General features: G+C 38.4%; 1 protein-coding gene across 1 annotated transcript; it reads right to left on the bottom strand.

The window, feature by feature from the left end:
* Nucleotides 1–5650: 5650 nt before the first annotated feature.
* LOC118824103 (myelin and lymphocyte protein-like) lies at nucleotides 5651–10141 on the bottom strand. The gene is made up of 4 exons (XM_036594046.1): nucleotides 9802–10141; nucleotides 7572–7736; nucleotides 6760–6900; nucleotides 5651–6328 (listed from the first exon to the last, which is right to left on the bottom strand). The coding sequence occupies exons 1-4, from the start codon at nucleotides 9886–9888 to the stop codon at nucleotides 6254–6256; spliced, it is 468 nt and encodes a 155-aa protein (XP_036449939.1). The 5' UTR covers nucleotides 9889–10141; the 3' UTR covers nucleotides 5651–6253.
* Nucleotides 10142–18129: the final 7988 nt, after the last annotated feature.

Below are 18129 nucleotides of genomic sequence, written 5' to 3'. Positions count from 1 at the left end.
TAAAGCTGAAGGTGGAGTAAGGCCGCGTTGATTCAATCCGATTTCCAGCCTGCGCCGTACTGACTAACTGGGCAGTTACGTTTATAACAGAGGTTGTCAATCTACCCGCTGGGGTCCACACTCACACAGCAGAATGCTAAAAGGCGACAGAGAAAAAAAATACAAAACACTGCTTTAATGTTGTTTTTTGGGGAAGGTAACTGAAATCTAAAAATATATATAAAATTGTTTGCTGAAATATTTATTTTCTACATATTTTAAAAAATAGCTGTGCAGGGCCTTTAATTCTCACTCTGATTCTTTTTAGATAACCTCTGATAGGCTTTTAACACTTCAATGAAAACTTCTAATAGTGATTGGTTTTCATTGGTTAATCTCAATGCTTCTACCCAATGACTAGGCTCACTTTTCACTTTTCTTTTTCATAAATTCATAAATATTCATTGATCATTTTACTATATTTTATTTGTTTTATTGTGTTATTGTTTAGCTACCTGCTGTGGCACCCAGAGGAGGATGGGTTCCCCCTTTGAGTCTTGGTTCCTCTCAGGGTTTCTTTCTCTTATTCCTTGAGGTCATTCATGCCATTATCATGTTTGGCTTGCTTAGTAATGCCCTGGGCGGTATATAAGTAAATTATAATTGAATTAGTATGGTAAAGTTCATAAAGGCAGTTTTACCAGTTCATCCTGCATTAATGTAATATAGTTAAACAGAGGTCTCAAATTGGGTTCTCCATTGGCACAACCATCAAAAGTTTTGCTCTGTTGTCGGGAGATTGTGATATTTTCAGAGATAATTGATGAAACCAGAGGTTATCAGTATCACCAATATTGTTGACCAACCAGTATGTCAGCTGGGTTCTAAAAGAGAGTAGGTATTTATCCCTCTCTCTTTGTCTTCCTGCCCTCTTCACTCTGCTGCTAGAGTGTTAACTCATACAAATAGAAGGGAGAATGTTTACACTTACACTTGGATCATTGCACTGGTTTCTTCTAAAACCAATTTTTAAAGTTGCTCTTCAGTTTTTAAAGGAACCCAAGCTGGAAATTTTGACCTTAATATGGTTTTAAACTATTACGTTGTTTGTGAGTTCAGACCATGCCTTCAACATGTGTTGGTAGTATGAGGGAAGACCGATTGAGGGAGGGGGGAGAACTCTGAGAACTTGGGCTGGAGTTCTGGGCAGCTTCTGCCTGCAGCTAGAAGGCCAGATCCCCCCTCATAGCTGTAGTAGGACTGATGCAGGACTGAGGAATGGGGAGGAGATGGGGTGGCGGTGGGGATTGCGAACACGTCGTCACGGGAACGGAAGGTGAGGATGTGAATTTATAGGGCGTTAGATTGAAAGAAGGAGGGGTTTCAGCCATGCTCCTCCCCTCAAACGTCAGTTATAACATAACTACATTGAAAAACACACAGAACATTTTATTAGTCATAAAAATGCTAAATATCCTGTTACTCGTGGGTCGCCGTTTTTGTGATGCTTGTGTCAGAGGAGTGGAGTACATGTTAAGTAGAGCTTCCCTATCGTTTTTGTTGAAACTAACACTTATACATCAGTGCTTCCCCAAAATTTTTAGAGGGCTGCACAACTATGTAAGGGGGAGAAACTTATTTTATGTCAGATGCATTAACCATGCTGCACCACACCACTTGCATCATGCAGCCCTAGGCAAAAGTTTGGGTGCCTGTGGTTATATGACGTTTTGTTGAGTTTCTATGTGAAAATAAGTTCACACATTCTCCACAGGAACACATTGCTGCACATCCTAATGCACAGTTACTGTTTCTGTGCTAAATTTTACATACTGAAAAAGAAAATGTGCAAAAGTAGTGGCTCATTTTGTACTGTATCAAAATCGATAAAAATAAAACATGTAATTTGACTGTAGGTGTTCAAACGTTTGCAGATGACTGTGCATTAATTATAGCCTTCATTCTAGAAACAGCATGCTAGAAGACTAGCTAGAAATGCTACAAAACACAGCAGTACTGTACACTGTATTGTGCACTCCCTAGGCCCAGAATCAAAACAGCACAGGAGCTATATCTCAGAAGCCATAACATTAGCCATAGGCTTGGCTAGCTTGCTAGTTACATAGTATGGTCTCTTTTAAACAGCGAGTAGCTCCGTGCTCAAATGTTCTCAACACAATTTACAACTGTTAACGCATGTTTATACAGAATCCAATGGTCAGGAAAGACACCTGCACATTACATTTACTCCGTCACTGTGAGAAAACAGTGTGGAGCAGTTTTTCATTCATACCGCATCACTCCTGGGTCTAAGTCTCAGTAGTTGAATGAAATTTTCCACTCTGCTTTCCTTTTGCCTGATTTGTTGCCCATGAACTCTAGGTGAGCTGACTGAGATGGAAATGCACATGGCTTCAGATCAGATAAAAATTAAAGAAGGCAGATAAGAAAGGAAGATTCATTCACTTTGAATGCTGCTCCTTTTTAGTTAAAACTTTCCTTTCTCTTCTTTTTACTGGAGAATTTTCATTGTAGTTTCTTTGTTGCTCTTTGACTGAAAATCACACTCAGAAGGCTTCACAGTGTAGCACTGTATTTGATATACAGTGAATTCAGAAAGTATTCAGACCCTTTGGCTTTCTGCACACTTTATTAGATTCCATTTTGAATGGATATAATTGCTATTTTTACCCATAAGTCTACACTTAATGATGAAGTGACATGTTTTAGAGTTTCTACAAATCAATTAAAGATCAAAAACTGAAATCTCTTATAGACAAAAGTATTCAGATGCTTTAATCAGTACTTTGTAGAAGCCCCTTTGGCAGCAAAAACAGCTTCTTGGATACATCTCTACAAGTTTTGCACACCTGGATTTGGGCAGTTTATTCCATTTTTCATGGCAGATCCTCTCAAGCTCTGTCAGATTGGGTGGTAATTGTCTGTGAACTGCCGTCTTCAGGTCTCTTCACAAATGTTTAGTGGGGTTTGGTTGCATTCATCTGTTCTTCAATTCTTACCAGTCTCCCCGTCCCTGCTGCTAGCACCCCTATAGTATGATGCTGCCACCACCATGTTTCACTGTTGGAATGGTATTAGCCAGCCAGGTGATGTGCAGTGCCTGTTTTTCGCCAGGTGTAGTGCTTGCTCTTTTGCCCAAAACGTAAATTTTTTTGTCTCATCAGACCAGAAAATCTTTCTCTTCGTTTCGCCAGAGTCCTCTAGATGCCGTTTAGCAAACTCCATGAGCGCCTGTATCTGTGGCTTTCGTCTTGCCACTCTACCATAAAGGCCTGGTTTATAGAGTGCTGCAGAGAAGATTGTCCATCTAACAGTTCTTCCATCTCTGCACAGCACTTTAGAGTGACCATTGGATTCTTTCTTACCTCCCTGACCAAGGCCCTTCTTGCCCAGATACCCAATTTGGCCAAATGACCAACAATAGGAAGATTCAAGATTGAGTCAGGCACCTTCCGTTTCAAAACTATTGAGGCCGCTGTGGTCTTGGGAACACTCAAAGCCTTAGATATTGTTTTATATCCTTGCCCTAGTTTTTGTCCTGACAATGGATAAAGAAGTGTGCAAAAAAGTCAAGAGGTCCGAGTAGTTTCTTAACACACTTTATTTATTCATTTATTTATTTGCTTGCTTGCTTGCCCCGGCCAAAACATTTTCCCAGCAGTGCAACCATTTGACCGTTTGTTTTGATTGCAGTTAAGTCAAGATTGATACAAATATTAGCTCAAGTAGCTTCTCACATTACTAGCCAGACATGAAAAACATTGGGCGTACGGGCGAATTCTCTTTTATTTTCAAACAGGCACTTGAACAGGCCTCAAGAAATGCCCAGCCCAGCAGTAATCCTACACGTGACACAGGTAGACACTTCTAACCAGTAGTTACACTACAAAGCCCACCTTTCTCAGATACAGTTACTCTAAGCAATACAACTAGACTAATAACAACAATATCAGCAACAACAGCAACAATGAACATCCTTCTTAAGGCTCATTTACGCTCAGTGTTAAATACATATATGGATGGAGTCTTCTGTCCGTACTGTTCGTTTAGTCTGTGTTTGTGCACATTCTGTGGAAGCTTACAGATAAGATTAAGTGACCCTTATTAGGGTCACTTAAACAGGGAAATTTCACCTTCGCAATCTAACCCAGCGTTTCAGTGAAACACAACATACGCAGTAGTGAACACACACCTGGAGCGGTGGGCAGCCCTATCCATGGCACCTGGGGAGCAGTTGGGGGTTAGGTGCCTTGCTCAAGGGCACCTCAGTCATGTACTATCGGCTCTGGGGATCGAACCAGCAACCTCCAGCCCACAACTGACCCCAAAACGGAGCAGTACCACCAGAAGCCGTGGGAGACGATGCCATCTTCTATTATCATATAACTGAAAAGAATTCTCCTTCCTTCATGTCACAAAGTATTTAACGGAGACCACTGCAGTTTACACTGGTGCTTCTTCTCTTTCACCTCTTTCGTAGTTGGTACATTATTACGACCTCCTCCACTCCTTGTTTATTGTTGTCAGAAACTTTTTACTCTGGACTGCCCTCTAGTGGATGTACTGCTTAACATTCATGCCAACAGAAAGGACGCATAGAAGTATGTGGGCAGTGACGGTTACATCGTTTGAAATTGATGTGTTTTTTTCGTACATGAAGGGAGTATAAATGGGCCTTTACCTGGGAGTGTAGCGGCTGCAAGAGCCACTTTGCATGGCTGCAGGATAACAATGTTAAGGCTTTTGTACAAAAAGCTCAGATTTTAGTCTTAATCCTGAAATTAAAGCTTATGTTTAGATGACTCTGAGGTGGATTTCACTCAAATTGTCATGAAAATATTTGAAGGGATTTTTTTGCATATATATATATATATATGTATATATAGGAAGATTCACTCGAAAGAGGCCCCGAATATTCTGTAATAACTCTTGCTAGGACGAAGCAATCTGAACGAAACAACATGCAATGTTCTCCTCAGTATATGGAGCTTTAAACAAGCCGGTACACCCCTGCGTCGGAGTGATGAGGTAGGTGCTGTTGCGATATTTGCTACTTCCGGGTGCATACCCCCATACCCCTTCATGTGTGTGGCAGACAACAGAGATCACTTCCAGCATCGCATGTAATGCAGTCGATTACACATACGTCAAAGTATTTGGCACATTTTTTTTTAGTTCAGATTGCTTCATCCTAACGGGAGTTACAACAAAATATTCGAGGCCTCTTTCGATTGTTTCCCCTGGTGTGTGTGTGTGTATATATATATATATATATATATATATATATAAAACATTAATTGAGCAGGGTGTAAATAGTATACACCTAGATACAAAACTCTTTGATTTAGAATTCTTTGCCTACTAAGATCAATCAGGCACCTTTTACTCATTGTTCATTTTAGTAATTCTTTGTTTTATTTGCACGCTTTTTTTAGGCACAACGTTTCAGGTCCTGCTTTTCTATGCATATAATATACTAAAATAAAAATAATAACAATAATGAGAATTATTATTAGAAATAATAATAGTAATTCTTTCTCTGCTGCTTCTTCTTCTCTTCCTTCTTCATATTATTATTATTATTATTATTATTATTATTATCCTGTATAAAAATACAATTTTTAACCCAAATTAGTCAAATAAGGTCAAATAAATGTATAAAATAATTTTATTTATTACGTAATCCTCCAGATTGAACATACAAAACACCAGTTGGTTTCTACTAAATACATATCATTTTTCACGCAAATCTAGTCTAAGTTGAAATGTAAAATCAAGACAGATTTACAGGCCTTTAATGAAATGAGACTGGGCCAAAAGAAAACTCGATAAACTCATAATAGACCTAAAAATGCTGCATAGGGAAAACATCGAACATACATGTTTGAGAAGGTCCAGGAGTTTTATATTGGTCAGCTCAACCATCTGATTCTCAGTTTTGTTTTCAGTTAATTATCAGCTGTGTTGGTCCATTTATTGATAGGGTGGTACTTGAAGACCAGTTAAAGTAACGGGAATGGTTGCCAGGATGAGTCAGCCTTTCAGATGGGGTTTTGCTGTTTGATTTAGGTTCTGGATGGACCAGGGACATCACTGACATGGACACAGTTTCCAGGTTATGTTTGAGTGGGTTGTATGGTATTGAGATGGGGTGGTTGCCAGGTTGTCTTTCGGGAGCTGGAGATTGTTGCCACATAATCTTCTTTCATGTTCTTTCATATGACTTGCTGGCTGGTTTGGCGCTTTGGCTGCTTCAGGAGGATTTCCATCGAAGAGCAGATAGGATCGCATGGATGAAGTACAGCAGTGTGGCCACGTGAGCCATCACCTGGACATACAGCAGGGAAACATGCAGGTAAATAACATATATGCATATGTGCAGTCAACCCAGACCACTGTGTGAGGTCACTGCATTGCATTTAGCTCATTTTCATCTACTGTAGGTACTTTCCACTTGCATCTTTCTTATCGCTGTTGTCGGAGGAAAACCTTGTATCTCCAAAATTTTAACTTCACAGGAGAAGGAAAAAACCTGCTTTACTTTTAATATAAGTCAATGGAACCAGACTTCTTTCCAAGTTATTTTGGGTCGTTTCTTTTGGTCCATTCATCATGAAATTTACATACAACATAAAGGGTAACAGATATTTTCAAATTATGCCAAAAACTGAAAAACGTCAAAAATGCAGACATGAGGTTTTCTTCTGACAACAGCGATATGTAATGTAGTACAGGATCTGAAATGGAAGTATTTCTCACCACAGCAGAGATGTCCTCTTGATAGATCTTGAGAATAATGCTACTTATGCTGGCACCATTTCCAATGATGATTGTGATGTAAGCCAACACTACTGATGCGCTCAAATAGAAGACCACTGCGATGAAATGATATGCAACGTCCTGGAAGAGAGCAGGAGAAAGAAATGATCTTTCGTATTTCAATGTTCCAGTGCCCCTCAGCATAATCATCTGTAACTGATCTTGTGGACGCTTCACATTTTCTAATATCTACAACTTAATCTGCATGTTATGTTGGATAGAAACTTTTCTTTTTCCACTCTGATTTCCTTTTGACTGACTTAAAGCATTGGTTCTGTTAAAATTCAGATTTACACAATTTATTCTGCACCCCCAAATGAAGTCAGTCAGCCAAAAATTGTAACTGATAACAGTAAGCTTCCATCACTAGCCTTGTAGCTCCAGTGCAAAATTAAAGAAGCAAACTTAGTACTCCAGATGCGTTTTGGCTGATTTAAATTTTGAAAATTGCATTGCATTTTGGCAGAACCTTTACTTTATTAGAACCAGCTTTGTCCTGTCAGATGTAAACATTGACTATTATAAAAGCAAACCTTTTATCCTCAGTCCTACGAAATACCTCTGTAATGTTTTCAAACTTCAGTCTTTAAAGACCCCATCACTGCCAATTTAATCTGTCTCTTAAAAGGATTAGTAACTATTCTGTATGATGAATCAGGTTCATTAAAGACATCCTTAAATGTATACAGAACTGAGGCCATATGTCACTGGAGTTGTAGAGTCCTGTCTTTAAATTTGGTTAAGTTTATTACCAAGCCAGGCCAAATGCTGCTCTGGTTCGCCCCACAGAGGAAAATGAAGAACCATAGGGTGGTGAAGACGAAGCAGAAAACGGACACAAACATCACCCATCCTTGAGGATTTGCAGGGTCCACCTGGGTGGAAGCTACCAGCGTCCAAACCAACCCGCCGAATATCTGTAAGAGTGCAATTAATGTCAAATCAACATGCTGAATACACAAACTTGCTTGCTGAATCCTACAAACAAATGGAAACACAAGATATCAAGACCCAAATATGGAAGCTTCTGGAACTCAAATTTGTAAAGGTAATTTATATAGTTTGCGAAATACAAAATAGTTAAATTTCACATTTGGGGGTCAAATATACACAATTGTTAACCTTCTTAAATACCTCGTAATGTTTTAATTTATACATGTTGAAACCCATTAAGCTTAAACTACGACATAAAGGGCAAGTATTTAAAATTTCTTGTGAAAGTCTCTTTGACAGCCAGCTTTGTCTCAGTGCTTAGCATATACAGTTGCCTCACTGTTTACAATGTAACATGAAACAATGGAAAGAATGACCCTACCCACCTTCACAAATAGTGTGGTGTAGGAAAATTGACTTTTTTATATGTATGATAAAAGAACGACATCATGATCGGCAAAGCTGACGTTTGACAGCGTAAACATCATGATCACATTATGTTCATCCCGCGTTTTGTCATATCAGCTTGCTCACTTCAGTGCTTGAATAGTCAACATGCCTTTATTGAATAAGTTTCATAAAAGCACATGCAAAGTCAAATAATTTTAATCTCATAGATTACAACTTGGACTGCTTTTGTCTATAAATTATTTAACAACAAAGGGCATTTTGAGGTGTTCACTTTGAGTATTTTGGGTTATATATTAGACTGTATAATTATGTTGTCACCTATCAAGTACTAACAAATTTTGAGAAAATGTTTTCTTCAACCCTGCCACCACATCTGAGCTCACTGTCTGCACACTGATCTGTTAGTAATTTAGGACATAATGCTGAGATAAAACAATATTTTTTAATTAGAAGTACTGTTGATTCAGAGAAAAAAACACGTCTGAGCAGAGGAGAGAAAAGGCAGCTATTCACTTAAAAAAGTAGAAACAGAAGAAACAGTTGAAGAAAAAGTAGCAAGGTAAAAACCATTCACACCATTTTAAAAAGTTGCAAAAAATATAAAGTCTGGAAGAAAGACTACATTTACAACTATAGACGTAGCAAACTGTTGAATTAAAAGAATCAGAAGCCAACCCAACTTGTAATTCCAGCAATATCAAGTTTCAAGTAGCACTGTTTAATATTCAAGCACCTGTGAGTAGCTTAAAAAACACCCAAAATGTTTTGTCAATGTGTTTCTATAAAAAATCTTAAAACAATATTCCATATATGAAACAAAACATAAGGGGCAAAGAAATATTGAAGAAAATTGAAACAGTCTCTAAGAATTCCAACTGATGGTTAAGAATTATGTTTAACTTTTAGATACAATACACTTATGATTATCTCTTTAGATAAAAATATAATGATTGTATGTTTGTACAGCCTTAGGTAAAGACAGTGAGGTAAAACCTGCTTACAGGCAGTAAATTTATGAAGGTTTTCAACCATTCATTACAAGCAGGAACACTATGAAGGTTTTCAGTTGTGAAATATTACACAAATATTACACAACTAGTCTGGCAGCACTGATGTAGTATTACTAGACTATTTTCTAACAACTTTTCACTGGTTCTTTTATCAAAATGTTGAGTAAAGTCCCAGTTTAACTATACCTGTATTGAAACAATGCGACAAGTATGGTTTATCTCCAGAAAATATCCTTGTTACACAGCAATGAAAACTGATATATACAGTAGCACTTTTAGATGTAGATCTGTCACTGACTATGGAAACAGATCAAGTTTAGACTTCAGCTGTACTGAAAGTAATGTAGACATATAGAGGTGAACCTTGTAAAGATTTTTGAATCATATTTAGAATTTTGACTAAATTGTTGAGTACTGTAGGGTAAAGCCCTGTTTTAAGAAGCCCTTTTCCTTTTTTAGCCATGCACTCGTCCAGCTCCCCTGTCATCCATGTCCACTCAAGTGTGACGTCCACTTTTTCTCTGATCCAAGCAGTGAGGCCACAAACATTTAATCATTTAATTTGTTGGCCAGTCTCCATGACCCTGATACAGCCTTAACTTATTGGATGTTGTGGATCTTTACTTACGAACTCCGGTATGAAGAGGATATCAGGCATGGTGGTGAACACCTTGCAGCCAGTGGGTAGCCCATTACCAGACACAGAGGAGGCCATAATCCTACAAATAATGCCTGTGTATGTGGGTCTGTGTTTCTCTGTCCTGGTGTTGATGCCAATCAGTGTGACTGCTTGCCCATAAATGAGTGTGCAGGTGAGCTGGGGTGCTTTTTAAAGCAGGTTCCTCTCCTCCTCCACTCCTTCTCTTGTCCCTGTTTCCACCCCTTTTGCCTTTTTTTTTGTTTTCCTCTCATTCACATAACAGTTTCTCTGATTTGTTTGGCTGTGCAAGGAGATGGACTGGTTGGATGAGAACCTTGCTTCATAAAGTGTTAACACAATACTGCTAGTGCGCTGTGGCAGGGTGTGTCTGCGAGTTGAGGGAACCTATCTTCTAAAGTACGGAGGGTATGATGTCAATATTTAACAGACCAGCTCAGAACTTCTCTTACTCTCTTAGTTACAATATTCACTTGACCATCCCATAAAATATGGTAAGGTAATGTATAATCCCAGTGAACCCTTCTGTTTGTGCCTTGTTGACCCCAGCAAGGTTGTGGAAAAAGGAATGAAAGTGTGCCAGGCTACTGAAAAAAAAGAAATCATAATATCTCTAATTGAGTACAACATTTACACACGCCATCCTCTTTTTTAGAACCTTTACCTTGTACTTCCACTCATTGGCCACTTTATCTCCATTTACCTTATAGGTCCACTGTAATTAATAATAAGAAGTTCTATTTGTGTAGCAATTTTCATTTTAGTTACACAATCTCAATGTGCTTTACACAGGATTATAAGCAAAAAACACTACACTCTAAACAAAAATACAAAGGAGAAAACAAGCTGCAATACATCTGAGCTGATATGAACTCGTTTCTCAGCATCCTGTAGGGATGGTCTGTGTCTTATTTTGGTTATGTTTCTCAAGTAATAAATTTAGTCTTAGAGATATTACTGATGTGGGACTCAAATGATAATCCAGCATCCACTGTTACACCAAAATTGTTAATTGTAGCTGTTGGTGATAAACCATTAAGGTCAATGATAAAATGTGCAGCCTTATTTTGATCAAATTTAGGACACAAATCATTTTTGTTGTCCTATGTCCTAAACCTGGTCTTCCATTCTGTGTTACTGTGCCAGTAAATCTGAGTGGGCTTACACATTAAACTGAGTGTCATCAGCATAAAATTGAAAAGCATTGTATTGATGTATTATGTATCCTATGTACTGTAATAAAAGGGAAAACAGTAATATTCCAAAAACAGAGCTGCAAATATAGGGGCCAAGGTTTGGACTCTGAAACTCTCACCTCTTTTTGTCGCAGCAAGGCAGCAGTCAGATTCATTTATTATTATTCCAGAATAATTTATTTTTATTTTGTTTATAGGAAAGACCCACTAAGACCTAAGCCCTTTTTTTAGGGGTGTCCTAGTACAAAATCGAATTTACACAAAATACAATAGAGTGGAAGGTTGAAAGGGTAAAAATAAAATAAAATAAAATGTAATAATAACAAATAAAAGATAAAAAAAAATGTAAATAGATTACAGCAATTAGGTAAAAATATTAAAATATAATAAAATATACAAATATAAATTTTTAACATCCAAGGTTGTCTTAAAACATTGAGTCAATTTTATGTTTAAAAATACTAAATGAGAACTCTGCCAACTGAAGTTTAAAATATTTTGCATTGAAAGCAAGACCTTTTTCCCTAATTCTGAATTCACTCTCAGCACCACAAGGGATAATCTAGAGTGCAAACCTAACATAACCCTCTTCCCTGGCTAACTCTCTTGCTGTATAAGTATTTTATAATTAAAATATACTATGATAAACCAAGTCCAATTTTGTTAAAGTGAGTGAGTAGAATTCATATAAATAATACCCCCATAATCAAAAACAGGTAAACAGGTAAAACAACCTTAATGATCCTTGTCTATTCTCTAATGAAAAACATGATCTATTTCTATACAAAAATACATGTTCTCTTGAATGTTTGCCATATGACAATTTGTTATCCAGCCATATGCTGAGGTATTTATATTCTGAAACATATAAAATTTCTGATCTTGACAGGGTATTAATTTGCATATCTGTGCAAAAGACTATATGGAACCTAGAAAATACCATAAACTTGGTTTTTGAGTCATTAAGAACTAATTTAGGGTTCCATAGTTAATGCTGAATGGTGTTGAAAGCTCTTTGTAGATTTATTACAGCTAAATTTAGAGGAAGTACTACTATAGAGGATTGTTTCATCAGCATATTAGATGTATCTTGCAATCTTCCAACTGTCCAATATTATTTATGTATACAGTAAACGATAAAGTACCTAAAATAGAACCCTGTGTTACTCTTTCAGTCACCTCTAAAAACACACATTTTCTGAACCACTTATTCTTCTGGTTTGCGGGTGACAGCCTATCCCAACTGTCATTGGGTGGACCACAGCAACACATTGAGTTCTATTTGAAAGATAGTTATGAGACAGTTTACATGCTTTTTCATCCAGACCCATATCCAAACAGTTCCTCCAGTAGCAATGAATGATCTACAGTATCACTTTAGAAAGATCAATAAAGAAAGCAGCAGAGCTAAGTCTACAGGCTAATGTCATTAATCTGTCAGTCAACTAATGAAACTGCTATAATAATACTATGTTAGGTCTAAAACCAGACTGCTATGGTTTTAAGACACAGTTGAGAGATAAAAAGGAGCGTAGTTATTCATTTATCAATGATTCAAAAATTGTAGCTAACCATGAAAGCTTTGAAGTTGTTTGATAATTGTTTAAATCACTGGTGTCCCCGCCCTTATGAAATAGAAATACATAGGCAGCTTTCTGAACTTTAGGAATATGCCGTAAGTCTAAGGTTAGATTAAAAATGTGCGTTAAAGGTTTAGCTAAAACGGTTGCAATTAGGCCTAATAATGCCAGTCTGACTCTTCATTCTCCACATGAATGTTGAAATCTCCACAAATTACGTTGTTATCAGTTGATAGATAAAAAGTCTGAGAATTTGTGTAGGAAATCATCATATGGTCTAGGAAATTTATGTACTATGGTGCTGTCACCGAACTTAGGACGTTTGGCCGGTTGGGAGAGCAGAAAGGATCGTGTAGAGGACTCCCAGAATGGCCTTGTTGAATTTAAATTCAGCCCCTTAAATGGCCAGGGCCTACCAGCCGGCGCAAAGATTCATTACACGTACATTACTTTACTGACTTCTAAGCCTGGGATCTTAAGGGGTTTCCATTGATAATGTTGTAGTTTGTTAGTTGTAATATGTGTTACAACTTGGTTGTGTTTTTTCATGTTCTTGTGTAGTGTAACTAGAGGTTGGAAATATCTATCCTCTTTGTCCCGTGGTTGTCTTTTGGTGACTTTCCTGCCTGTTTTCCTGCCGTAGTTCAGTTCCCCTCTGTGCTGTATAAGTAAATAGCATTTTCCTGAGCAGAAAACGGCAGACTCCAAGATGCCTTCTGCACTGATGCTACAAAGTAGTAACAAGTGTGAACAAGTTTTGTGTTTTGACAGTGGTTAAACTAGTAACATTTACAACCAGCATTTCAAAAGACCCAAAGTGATTGTGTGTTTTATCAATGATCCCTATCATTGAAGGTAGCAGCACCCACGCCTGGACTGTGTGCTTGAGGATTATGCTTGTAAGTAAATCTGTAATCACTTCTTCATTTTAAGCCATGTTTCAGTTAAACCGAGAAAACTAAAATATGGTCCATGAACAAATAACGCACAGTCAAAACCTTCTGACTTACCTTTCAGCAAACCCAGATTTAAGTTAATCGTCCTGTTAAGACTCCACAAGTTAAGACTCCAGTACTGTTTTTTCAGGAGATTTGCTAGGTTAGCTCCACAATGCTGATTCACATAAAAGTGCAAAACCTTGTCTCATTTAGTTACCATAGTCAGAATAGGAGAAACTTCTGGAGGAGGACTTAGTGGGTAGGTATCCAGCGTCCAGAGCCCAGGAGGATAGTGACCAAACAAAGCTTTCACATAACTGGCCTTACCATTACCTGAGGGTGAGCGATTTAGAGCACTTTTAAAACCAACATATGTAGCAGGAATAATACACACTCTCGCATAACTTAATTTTAGTTTTAGCTGGAAACACACTTGCTGTTACACAGCTATTCCCATCTAAGATGGTCATTCCGATATACAGCTTTTTATTCGGATCTACAGCTTTTTATGTGATCAGACTGCACCACAAAGTCTCTGAAATTAGGATGAACTGTGTCTCTATTTAAAACTATAGCCCCCTCCCAACCAAGTCAGTGTTGTCTTGAGAAACAACAGTCCTTAAACCAAGAATTTAGCAAAAAAACGCCTATTAAAAGATTCCACCCCCCTGAATTGGCGGGTCAGCGGGTCAGTTAAGTCAGAACTTAAGATGTCATTAATTCCAGTGTGAATAACAACAGAACAAACCTACACACAGTAAAGACAACTGAACGTTAATATCCAGCACACATGCTTCAGGAAAACAGCCAATTAATGTGCTAGTAGTCCTCACCGATCAGGACACCTGTCCACCTTTCTGTGTGTCTGTGATATGCGTCACTTTATGGAAATTCTTTCAAGTAGTTGCCTTTTCTGCCAACTGTTTCTTTCATCAGGTTGCTTGCACTGATATTTTCTACACACATCTCATACTGTGCTCTGCTTCCTCTTACAGAATGTGCATTTTGTTTGCTTTACCAGCATATTTCCTCTTTATTCGTTTACTTTTCTGTATTTGCAATCCTATATTGCTATTTTTTGTAAATATGCTCTCATTCCGAAACTGATGCCTGTAACACATTCCAGAAAAGTAGAGACAAGAGCAGTTTTAGACTAGGTTCATTTTGAAATGTTCAAAAAACATTTTAAACCCCTTTAAGATCAAAGATGGATCAAGGCGCACCACTTTGCCAAAAATGCATCAGCAAACTTTGCAAGAGTTTAAAAATTTTAGTTATTTTATCTTCGACAGCTTATAATCAAAAGATTTAGGGAATCTGGAGGAATCTGTACGTAAAGGGCAAGGCTGAAAACTACAAATAAATGCCCCTGACCTTCAACCCCTGAGATTAAACTGCATTTAAAAAACGGCACGTTTCTGTAGTGGATATCATCACATGGGCTCGGGAATACTTTGGAAAAACTAAGTAAACAAAGTCTGTCTCTGCATCCACTAATGCAGGTTAAGACTGTACTATACACAGTGAATCCATATGACAGAGTCCAGGGGCCGTATTACAGGAAATTCTTATCTTTTTGTATTAAGATCTGACAGGTCAAGATAAGATTTTTCACAAATTCGTATTACAGAAGCGAATCTGATCTTGATTTAAGAATCTTTTCTTATCTTACAGCATTTTTTCTTATCTCAAGTTAGGAAATCTTAACGTACTCGAATGAAGTCGACAATCAACTGTCGTGTCTGTTACCTAGCAACCAACCATACGCGCACAGCTGAAACGTAAACACGTAATCAAGTTAGTTAGTCAGACAGCTAACGTTAGCTACCATTACTGGTGTAAAGAAAGTCAAACAAAACTAAAGTGTGATAAACTGAGAGTTAAGAATATTGTGGCGGCGCTTCGTGCTGTTTATCAGAGTCACCGTCTCCACAGTTTCAGTCTCCATTTCCCAAATGCTTTAGCCGAGCGCGCTGACGTTACTCCTCCTGATAAACAGACACACATTCAGCTCTGTCTCCTCATTATTCACCACCATCACTGTAATATTTTATCTGATGAATTTTTATCAACAGTAACACACAAAGGTAATACGAGGGGACGGTGGAGATCGAGAATTGTAACACTGTTAGAGAAAAAAACTCACAAGTCAAAGCTCCGTTTTCAGTGTAGATAAATGTAGCTCATTATGCTATTTATAGTGAACTGTGCTGCCTGTCACTGCATAAAACAATAGAAACAGACGATTAAAACAGAAGTTAAGACGCTCTGGGTTTATCTTAAAGTTAAGAAAATATTTAGGATATTTTGGCATCTTAGGATGTTTCTGTAAAACCGTTTTCTTATCTGGAAATAAGATTATAGACTTAAGAACTGTTGTTCTGTAATGGCTTGTGTCCTAAATTCAGTCTTAACTGAAGTTGCCATGACAACAAATCGAATTTTCAACAAAGAATTTTCTGTAATACGGCCCCAGAAATGCTTTTGAATTCTCTGGACTCGAGCTCATCTGAAATGGACTGATGCACTGTGGAAACGTGTGCTACGAGTCCACCTTTCAGATTGTTTATGGAAATAATGGAAGTCATGTTCTGTGGGCCAAAGAAGTTACCATCCATCCATGACCTTCCATATTACTACTAGCATGAAGTTCAGAGGCGAGGGTCTGTTATGGTATTGGGGGGTGTTGGTGGGTAGCACATCTATGAAAACACCATTAACACTGAAAGATACTCACACATTTTGGAGCAACATATGCTGCCTTTTAGACAGCGTCTTTTTTAGGGACGTCCATGCTTATCGCAACATGACAACTCCGAACCTCATTCTGCATGTTTTAACAGCATGGCTGCATAATGTGTGTCTTATTAAGCTCAAATCACGACATCAGATGCCCTGTATGTTTGCACAGCTTGGAGGGATGTGTCTCCCTTCTAAACGTGAGTGCATTGTCAATGACACATCGTTAGAAAACAGATCAGTTTATATTGGCCTGGCTTTATTGCTCACTACGCTATCTAGTCTAGCTGATGTTAACTTAGCTAGGTTCAGAAACAGTGGGAACATATTTCTCTGACGAACGTGTTATCATGTAGGAGGAGAAAAGACCTTGTATGTAAGTCTTTATCTGCATCCAGTATTGTTAAGTTAGCTGTTCTTCTCAAGAGGCAGCCGTTGCATCCAATCCCATTTTTTTTTAAACTTGTTTTCAAATGTATTCCTCTGCTTGCTGCAGACTTTTTTGTGCCATTGCTATTTTTTAGCCTCTTAACACCAGAGCTATCACCTAATACAGTAAGCCTCCAGCTCCAGCTTTTGGCCAAAGCACCTTTTTTGGTCAGTTTTTTGTGTATGTACCAAATATCAAAATTAGCTGGTGTGTGTCTGTGTGTGTAATCAGAGTTTTACAGAGACTTTGAAGATTTAAGTGGCTCTTTGAAGGTTCACTCAGCTGCCCATACAGATACGGCAGCTAAGCTGAATAACCACTTGAACTCACACGTAAGCTCTCTTTCCCCCGCCCTTTCCCTCTCCCTCCTTCTCGCTGCTCCCGGTCAGCATTGGCCTGACCGGTTCTTGGAGAAACACACCCCAGCATGACGAGTTGTAGGATGGATCCTGTGTCTTGTGACGTCACAAACACACATCAGTACAGACGGCCTGTTGCTCATGGGAACACTCTAACATCGCCATACCCCAGACAATGCCTGTTTGTTTCTCCAGGCTCCAGTTACCCACAGCAACATGTGATACAAATCTAAAGAGAGCTTTGTTTTGCTTTTAAGTCTCTGCTGATGGTAAATGTTCACTCGTCCTGCTCAGGTGCAGCTCGTGGTGTCAAATGCACACATTCCGCAAGCGTTTCTAGGATTCCACAACACAGCCTGGGCCGTTAACTGCGAAGCTACTGACGCACTTTCAGTAGGCGGACGTGGATGGTTTTGCCTTGTTCAGGCCTGTGCGACTGCCTACTCAAGGGTACAGTTGGCATGGCTGGGCTTGATTCTGTTTCTGTTCAGATCCATCTTCAGTTGAGTTGTTCAGTGTGTAAAACTTTACCTCAATCAACATTCACTGATGGATTCTTAAGCAGGTTTTTCAAGTGGTGATCTCAGTTAGTTGGTCCAGTTCGTTCTCCTCTTGAATTGGTCCTGACTTCAAACTCATGTCATCTGTTTGAAGACTACCTACCCTATTGGACTAAAGACTAGCCATTCAGGCCTCCCTGAACAGGCCTTCAAAAATATGAAGGTGACATTGCAAAAGGCATTTTTTGTCAAATACTTTAACCCAACATCTAATGTTTCACACCTGAAACTGCTTCATACATTCTAATCTGGACGCTGGCATTGAACATTGTTCCAATAGGACTCACGGATCTAACTCATTCCACATCAGTGGACAAAAACTACAGCAGTGACTTCACTTTATTATAATTGTAAATGTGCATGAGAATATAATAAACAAATAATAAACCACATTTGACACCCTAAGTATTGCCAGAGGTGGTGGCATGTGTGAACATGGTAAGTGGTTGCTGAACAGGTTGATCGTCACGAAAGGGCACCGCTCCACATTCTCTCC

This window comes from Colossoma macropomum, unplaced genomic scaffold (genome assembly GCF_904425465.1).
Source record: "Colossoma macropomum unplaced genomic scaffold, Colossoma_macropomum, whole genome shotgun sequence".
NCBI classification, from domain to species: Eukaryota; Metazoa; Chordata; class Actinopteri; order Characiformes; family Serrasalmidae; genus Colossoma; species Colossoma macropomum.
This window is presented reverse-complemented; position numbering and strand designations above follow the sequence as displayed.

What these genes read in the sequence shown, in the direction of transcription:
- LOC118824103 (XM_036594046.1), bottom strand. Translation starts at nt 9,888, where the DNA reads ATGGCCTCCTCTGTGTCTGGTAATGGGCTACCCACTGGCTGCAAGGTG. An exon ending in TCCTCTTCATACCGGAGTTC is followed by an intron (nt 7,737 to 9,801) that starts GTAAGTAAAGAT and finishes GCACTCTTACAG; the next exon opens with ATATTCGGCGGGTTGGTTTG. An exon ending in AAGAGGACATCTCTGCTGTG is followed by an intron (nt 6,329 to 6,759) that starts GTGAGAAATACT and finishes CTGTATGTCCAG; the next exon opens with GTGATGGCTCACGTGGCCAC.